Raw genomic sequence first — 8,656 nt, 5'->3', positions numbered from 1 at the left:
AGTAAAGACAGGATTGGCTTTTTGTTCCCCAGTGAGAAAGGAAAAGCGGGCTCGTTGCTTCTTGTCCTTAACAGTGAGGGTATGTCACAGTTTGGGAATATGATTTAGAAGAAGCACAAAAAAAATTCAGGGTATTATGCCCCAGACCTATACTAATCCAGGGAGGTGTCAGGTTAGAGCCATTCATTTAGTTTCAGGGGGGAGGGGAGGTAATCTGATTCAAAACAACAAAAGAATTGGGTCCATGCATAATTAAAAGTAATATCTGTTTCCTGACCCTCATCAATTAAAAAATGAACTAACAATTTGCTCAGAAACCCCAACTTAAAAAATATTAATTTTGTCTTTATAAATAGCAAATTACTATTTGCTAGGACAAATATAAATATGGCTGTCAAAATTCTTCTAGCCCAATGAGGAAAAGAGGACTCTAGCTTTGAGAACTCTGACTGGATTTTAAAATCTACCATGAAAAGACCCACAGAACTTCACTTGAATGGTATGGAAGCTCTACCTTTTCCTCCTCAGAGAAAAGAATTTTAAAATTAGCATTACTATCAGAAGCCCTGAGAAGCAGCCAGAGAGCCTTTGAAATGTCTTGGGCCCAGAAGCCTGTTCCTTGTGTCCGGGTGCTGCCAGTCTCCCAGTGACTGGAAATGCCCGTCTGGCTTGTTCCTGGGGCGCAGGTGAGGGACAGAGTGGACCAAGAGCAGAAACTTCTAGGCCAAATGGCTGTTCTGGTGCTGATGAGCAAGCCTCCAGCTCTCCCTTCACTGAAGTGCCTCACAGTTCATAGAGGTCACAAATGCAGTCCGGCTATTTATGAAAAAGCACCCTGCCCTCCACCTTTCCCCTGAAGGAAAGATCATAGTCCTATCTTGCCAATGCCACTGAGAACTACTTTGCATTGCTTTTTTGCGATTTATTTACCGGAACAATATATTCAAGTAAGAAATCTTCATTATACTCAATATTAAAAACTACTGGTAAAAAAAAAATCCTAATCTGAGTCTCCTTACCCTTTTTGTTCTATGATTGTTTTCAGTTGAAAAAGGAAAACCAGGACGTCTATGAAGAAAACCTTCATTACCCACTTCTGCTTATTTTAACCAAAAAAGGATAGAAGATTAAGCTGCTCAAAAGACGAAACCACCAAGTGCACAGGGCGTATTTTCACAAAAACAGAAACCTGCGATGGGTATGCTATGCAGCAAGCTGTTGGCTCCCTGAGATCTGTGAGCCCCCACCATCTCGGCCACATTCCACATGTGGGCTGTGGGGTCCACCTGTCCTCACTCACATCATTCCCCAGCCCTCCTGGACTCTCTTTTTTCATCTGCTCTTCTTGGACCAAACCTTTGTTTGTCTTTAAATATCCACAAAACAGCCTGAGATTTGAATCGGACTTAGGAGAAAGCTGAATCTTTTTCCTCCTAATTGAGACAGAATTTCTTTTGGTGATTCCCACCCGCACCCCCCTTTTAAAAAAGGATCTTTGTTCTGTTTTGGTGATGGTACTTTTTAATCTGTAAACACAGCAAACCTCATGATTCTTTCCTGGTTAAGAAAATAAATAAATAAAGCATATCTTTCTCACCTCCCTCAAATTAATTGTATTAAATCTGCCATCCTTTTTTGCTGTCCCTCTCACTCATTCTCTTTCTCCTTTTAAACAGGATGTTTTTTTCCCTATGGATGTATAAGAAATGACTACATCAGCCCAAAGCCTCATAAACTGACCGTTTGTCCTCTGGACACAATAGCGTGGCCAGCCCTCTGCTCCTCCTCTCCAATTATGTGTGATTAGTCTCAATGTGTTGTGTCAAGGAGGAGGAGTGTGCTGAGTGCTTATTATCTGTTTAGGTACAAGAAGAGCACATTTAGGCTCTGACTATGAATGAAAAGTGAGCCTTTATCGGGGCTCACATCTAACTGCTGCTGTTCTCCAGACCTCTTTCAAAATAGGTCCTTGCCAGAGAAATTTTGAATAAATGGCTGCTAAACTAGATTGCAACCAGGGGGAGTTTTTAAAAACTCAATCACACAATTATCTGATTTAAAGGAAGCACATATTGTTGTATGCTGTGATTCGAGTGTGTGGTAAACATTTAATAGGTGCTACCTAGGATCGAGAGAGAATGACTTTTCTGCAGGGAACCCAAGCATATCCTGGCCTAGTGCACCCACGAGAAGCTCTAATGCCTTTTGTGGAAATTCAGATGTTTATCTGTAAGGAATCATCTGGGCCCACTTTAGCAGTAATGTCATTAACAGGGGAGCTCTGTATTCTCCTATCTGTAGTCGAGGCAGACGTTATTTAGTGGGCTGCAATTAAAGGGATAGGTAGGAGACTGGGGGCAAATCCTTTTGCATGTTAAACAAACTTAACGGTCATAAAAACAGCCACTCTCAAACGTCTTCTCTGCTCACTTCTATCATCAAACAAATTTTTCACCATCAGTTTGCATGTCCCTGTATTCACCACTTTTTCTGCTCCATTAGAGCACCTAGATGGATCTCGGAAGGCATAGGTCAAGTCGCAGTTAGATCATACATTTCTTTCTCACAAAAACTTGAATTGCAATGCCAAGTGATGGGCTAACATCACAATAACAGCAATTTATTCCTCTTTGGATAAAACAGCAGTCTATTCTCAGTGCTAGATAAAGACCAGGGCAATGCAAACCAGCCATTTAGCTGAGTAGTTCAGCTAGTGGCAGCTCTCCTTTGGCGACTGTATAGGTTGCACACTGGCTTCATATTTTCTTGTTTAAAAATTAGAATTTGAAATGTTTTAAAAGGCGACACAGGTAGTTCCATTTATACTGGTGAAAATACAGCAGAAATGATTTCTTCTGGAAAAGCTGCCACTAAATCTGCCAGACAAAGAAAACCCATCCCCACAGTAGCACCTAAAATGGTCTGTTCTGTTTCTTTTCTTTGGAAATGGAGAGAAAATTTTCTTTACTTTTTTTTTTTCTCTCATGAGAATATATGAATTGGCGAGAATTTAATTTGCGTTTTTGTGTCGTGGGTGTAGAAATCCAGTGTTTTTTTCCTTTGGGAGAAATTTTATTTTTAAAAAGTGAGCTTGAAGTAACGGATTCTTTAAAAAATAATAATAATAACTGGGAATGGTATGTACAGTTCCCTAAGCTTGAGACACGGTGTAAGAATTGAGCTGTTCTTACTAAAAGATACCTAGTAAACAAATATGCTTATTGTGTGATTAAAACTGGAGAGTCTCCTGTAAAATGCTCAATTTAGGTTTCGTAGATCTGCTCTTTATGGGTTCCTCACCTGGAAATCTCTCTAGTCCAGGCTCTTTGGAAGTTTGTGAAGAAACTCATGTTGTGTATTATTGAAGAATTTAGAAGTGTTTTTATTTTCTCAAATTTTAATGAAATGCCAATATTGAGAAGGAAAAAAAATAGAGCTGCTTTAGAAAAGTTACCATCTTCATTTCTTTGGAACTTCATGATTAAGAATTGTTTCTGTGCCTCCTTGTTGGGTTATGTAATTGCAATGGAAATACTCCCTTCCATAATTATCGATTAGGCAATTATGCATGTGTTTGTTTCAAAAGGAAGCCTGTCCGCTTAGGAAATCATGAGAATTATTATGATATTCCTTTTCTCCATGCACCTGAATCCCCTGATAAAACTCATGATATTCCTTTATCCTACTAAGTAGATTGGGTTGGATGTAAGAATGTTTCCCATATCACCCATGCTCAGTTCTAATGCAGTGATATGAACAGCCACATACAACTTGGTTTTAAGAAATATATTTTATTTTATAGCAAGACATATGCTGTGAATTGGGATAAAAGTGCTAGAAAAGACTACCTAAGAGGTTGATGCTATTTTGTATAAATTGTGTATTTTGTTGGCTTTTTGACTGAGCATGAAAATGTAACTTCCATTAGGGAAGGGTAATTTAGGTGCTCAGTATTCAGCAGAAAACTTGTCGGGGCCATAAAAGCTTTTCTGGCTGGTTCCTCGGGTGTTTTCAGAGAAGAGCTGCCCACCCCTTGCTGATTTTCCCTTTGGCTTCAGTATGGGCTGAATTTACCACGGCATACCTGTTGAATCAATTTGGGGGATCCAGCAGTTAACTGAGTGAATGGAAGGATTAGTGGCCCTCTGGAGCCCTATTTCAACAGCCAGGTGTCTGTCCTGAACTAGTTAACTGCTTTTGACAGTTGGAGAAGCTGGTTTTAATACCGTAGGCAGGAGGTTGTTGTGGTGGTGGGTTTGTTGTTGGGTTTTTTTTTTTCCTTTCCTTCTTCCCACTACCAAAATAGAGCATACTTTCTCCTAAGGGTTAGACTCTTGTTTGTTTATTTGTTTACTAGGAATGGACCGACCCCTTCCCTCAACCCAGCTTCCATGGAATTTGTCTTTATGCTTAGTCAGCATTCGAAATTCATGCCAAACAGTTGGTTGGCATTGTCTGACAGGACCCTTTCACGGGGCTCTGGTAGGGAAGGGGGCAGGACACCCACATAGGGGAGGGAATCAAAGTGTATGGAGACACACATACACACAAACATACCCTTCGCAGGAAGAGATGAGGCTATTTAGACCCTAAATCGGGGCTACAGTTCCCAGATTGCAGGTATAGTCCTTACCCCAGATCAAAATCTCCTGAGTTCAGATGGCATGAAATGTCATAATTATGCAGAGTGTATATTATAGATTAGAAAGATTGATTTGAAAGTCAGGGTCTCCTTAGAAACTGATTTTAGACAGGGCAAATATATTTTCCCAAGTGGACTCTTTCCAAATCAGGAAGGAGCTTATTGGTGTTTGACAAACCATTAAACCTGAAATGCCACCTTTGAGGCTCAGACTTTGTTTTACCCAGGAAGCTTGCTGCCTAGGCTGTGGCTAAAAGCTCACTGTGCTGTCCGCCCTGGAAGTCTGCTTTGGAGGCTATATTTTGCCTTTTTGTCCCCCCCTGACTTTTCAATTAATACATTTTTTTAATACCTAAAACAGATCATACTGTGACTTTTAAAATGTCAACAAGCTTGTAAACAGAAATGTAATAAAATGGCTAATAGGAGATTCAATAGTTAATAGAGGGCCTGAAGTGTGAGCAAATACAGTAGCTGTATATTGGAAAATGTGCAAGTGAAGATGGCTTTAGTATTGCAAACTAAGGAAGAAAATTGTTTTTAATTAGCACCTTCATAAGAACTGCTGATTAATACTGTTTTGTTTGGTGAAAAGCTTTCAGCTGAGTAATTTGTGCAGCCATTACAACAGTTTTGTTAGAGCGGCACTCCTGTTGTTAAACACAAACAGCAGATGATAATGGTAGAAGATGAGTTTGTCATGTAACAATTTACCTTATTGAAAAAAGCTTTCTCTAAAACCCAATACAGTAGGCACCAGCAGAAATCACATATTTTAAATCTTTCCAAAATTGCAGTGTGCCGTGTGTGTGTGTGTGCGTGTGTGTGTGTGTTTCAGGGACTAGAAGCAGATTTTATATCATTTATAAAATTATATACACAATTTAAAGGTGGTGTAGCATGGACAGACCACTTTTTTTCCGCAGCGTTTTACATCAGAGCAGTAAAGTGGCCGTGTATTCAAACACTTTCTAACTACACAAAGCAGGTTGGAAAATGGAATCCTAATTAAATAATGTTGCTCAGATGGAAATTTGCATTGGGATGCGATGTAAGGCAATAAGAATTGGTGTTTCTACCTTAGGTGGGTTTATCACACATAGGATCTTTTTTTTTTTTTTTTAACTCTCTTTCTCAAGGGAAGTTTAATTAACCTCTCCCCCCCCCCCCCACCCTTTGGAGGTGTTCTAACCCACTAGGGAAAGGAGTGCCCATACAATGAGACTTGATCAGGGAATCAGAGGCTGATTTCAGCGAATTCCCATCATATGGATATTGCCCTAACCACATGCATGGGAACTTTTTTTTAATGCAATGGTATAGCATATTTGCATTAAAATATTACACTAACTGAGGCTAGTAAGAACTGTACATTATTGGAGTGGCGTAATAGAGCACGCGTTTCTTTCTTTCTTTTTTTTTTTAAGACAGGCCTTCGGGGTAATAACAAGGGTTGAGGCTCACGACAGTGCCAAATAAGCTTTAGACAGCATAATAGTCTGCAAAGAAAGCCACAGAGCGCTAATGTGAAGGAAGAGCTGTCCACCACATGCAGCAAAAATCACCAAAGGTCATTTTATGGTAGCAATTGTGACATAAAATTGGTGGTCATGCTACATGTCTAATACTCAGCACAGCTTTATAAATGATGGGCCCCTAGCGATGGCTGTCATTAAGTGCTTTCATCATAATAAACTTTAAACTGTTGGCTTTATGAATCGCCAGCTAGCTTCAGCTGTTCGTTGGATGGAGCTTGCAGTGCCTTAAGTGTGACAAGACCTATTAGGAATTGCAACCATGTTTCAAGCGTACTTGGCTTCCCCACTCCTGGGGTGATTGCTGCCTATTAAAGGCGTCTGGGAAGATTTTCCTCCAGCAATCTCTGATCAAGAGCTTTTTTGGGCTTTGACCTGCATTTCCTTCAAGACTTTCTCTGAGGAGTTTTATAAGAGCAAAACTCCAGAGGATTTATAGCCACTTCTGATTAATACCTTTCCAGTTTTTCTAGCAACTCTCCCACTGCTGCATAGAGAAAAGCTTTCATTGTTCCTGAGGTGCTTATTTGTGACCTTTTCTCTGCTTCCTGATTCCCTCTAACGTGTTCTCTCAGTGAAATCCTCGGGGTGGAACCAAGACAGTCAGTGAAGTTGTTACAGCTGGAGAGACAGAAGGAAAGAGGAAGGCTTTTATATTTTTAAAGAATTACACGCCGCGCAGCCTGGCCCCGCCCATTTAAATACCCGCTGTGACGTCACCTGCCGCCCGCCGACCAAACGCATCCTTAATGAGTCCTCCGTGTAAACTGAGCCGACACATAAAGATTTCATGATTCAAATTACACTTTCATTAACCTTTGGCATAGGAAGTCTTTTAGTTTCTATAAATCTTACAGTGGCTTACCGTCTGCCCTACTGATGTGAATAATAGATGTTTGGGGAGATCGCGCCTTAAAAACCCAGGGTATTTAATTTACAAGGGCTAAATACATATTTCAGACTTACTTAGCAAGAACTTTAATTACTTCTCATTGCTTTTTCCAACTTGGAGATCGCCTCCTCCTCCCCCACCCCCAGTTTTCTTCTGCTTGATTCAGACGTTTTAGAGATGACAAAAGCTTTCACTAAGTCCCTGTCTTAATTCTCTTTTATTAGTCTTTCCTTTAAGCTAAGTAGTGTCCTAAAGATAGTTAAGGGAATGTCTCAGGTGTGGACCATTACACAATTAAATTAGCAAACCTCGGAGGGACCGGATTAGGACTCAGCGGGGAACACCTGGGATTGGAGAACAGAGCCGAGTCTCTGAATGGCAGGACTCTCGCCCTGAATAGTGAGGGTCTTGCGGTCTGGGTAGCCCCAATCACTGACTTGTCTCACCAGATAAAGTAGCGCAGGCTAAACTCCCTTTTCCACCGGAGTAGGTTTCTGTGGCTGTCAGAAGGAACAGGAAAACCATCAGCCAATGTGTCAAGCTGCAGAGAAAACAAGAGTTGGAGGACTCGTGGCGTTTCCCATACAAAGGCATCCGCCAGTCCCTCCCCGCGAGCCAGCCAAGGGTGGACAAGTACATTCTGAGTCCGCTGCCCAGGTGCAGGGGGTGGGGGCGAAGCGGCTGCAGAATGCCCCAGAACAAAGGCGCCTCCAGGAGCCTGTGCAGAGGTCACCTGCCGCCTCCAGGGCAGATTAAGGAGGACTGCAGAGGGCATTTGGAGGAAATGGTGCTGTTCTTTGGGAAATCAATTCGTCCCACCCTTAATAGGGCATTTTGCCCTCCCTCTTTGGGAGTCCCAGGCAAATGTGCTTCCAGGTCTCTCAAAATCAGTTATTAACCGGTCGGTGTTTGAAGGGGCAACACCCTTCCCTGCCTGTGCTCCTTCAATAGCCCGTGCCCCCTGAGAATCTCTTTCTGCTCTCCGCAACGTCTCACTTCCCCTTTCGCGCTCCTTTGGGCTCTCCCGCCCCTCTCTACCCAGACTTCTTTCATAATTAGGCTGGAAATGGAACTTTCCCCCACTCCCTTACTTTGAGATTTCTTTTTTCCCAGTGACCTAGGCTGCACTTTGCCCCCACTCCCTGCCTGCCAATCTCTTCAGGGTTAGGGCCTCTCTCTTTCCATTCTTGCAGGCTCCCCCTCCTTGAGAGCCCCGGGAGGCCCAGCCTCCCAGAATCCGATCTCCTTCCAACACTGCAGCCCCCCTGTGGAGGAAGGAAGAGGCCTCCTCCGAATGAATGGCTGGTAAGGAGGTTTTTAATTTGTCTGGAAATACAAGAAAAAGTCCTCCGAGCAGCGTCCCTCCCTCACCTCGTTTGGAAGCCCTTCTGCCTTCCCGGGTGGGCGCTGTCACCTCACCGGCCCAGGCCAGGTCCACAGGGACGCTTTGGCGGAGGGATGGGAAAATATTGGTTCGTCATGGAAAAATTGCCTACTCAACCTAGAATAAGGACGCCGCTTTTAAATGAAATTCTTGCTTTTTACTGCTTGCAGCCCACCAATGTGAGAAATTTGGAAGTTTAGCAT

At 42.3% G+C, this 8,656-nt stretch overlaps 1 protein-coding gene across 4 annotated transcripts in view; it reads left to right on the top strand.

The window, feature by feature from the left end:
- Positions 1 to 3,120, top strand: part of CAMKMT (calmodulin-lysine N-methyltransferase) — a 379,952-nt gene extending 376,832 nt beyond the window's left edge. The window contains exons 11-12 of one of the 4 annotated variants that reach the window (XM_032351874.1): positions 410 to 499; positions 1,046 to 1,133. In XM_032351874.1, coding sequence (XP_032207765.1) covers positions 410 to 460 — 51 coding nt within the window. In that variant the 3' untranslated portion in view covers positions 461 to 499; positions 1,046 to 1,133. Of the gene's footprint in view, positions 1 to 409; positions 500 to 1,045 lie in introns of all 4 variants that reach the window. The other 3 variants (XM_032351875.1, XM_032351876.1, XM_032351873.1) reach the window with 3 other exon arrangements.
- The last annotated feature ends 5,536 nt before the right edge of the window (positions 3,121 to 8,656 follow it).

Source organism: Mustela erminea, chromosome 7 (genome assembly GCF_009829155.1).
Source record: "Mustela erminea isolate mMusErm1 chromosome 7, mMusErm1.Pri, whole genome shotgun sequence".
Lineage (NCBI taxonomy): Eukaryota > Metazoa > Chordata > Mammalia > Carnivora > Mustelidae > Mustela > Mustela erminea.
The sequence above is the reverse complement of the archived record's forward strand: the minus strand, read 5'-3'. Positions and strand labels throughout refer to the sequence as shown.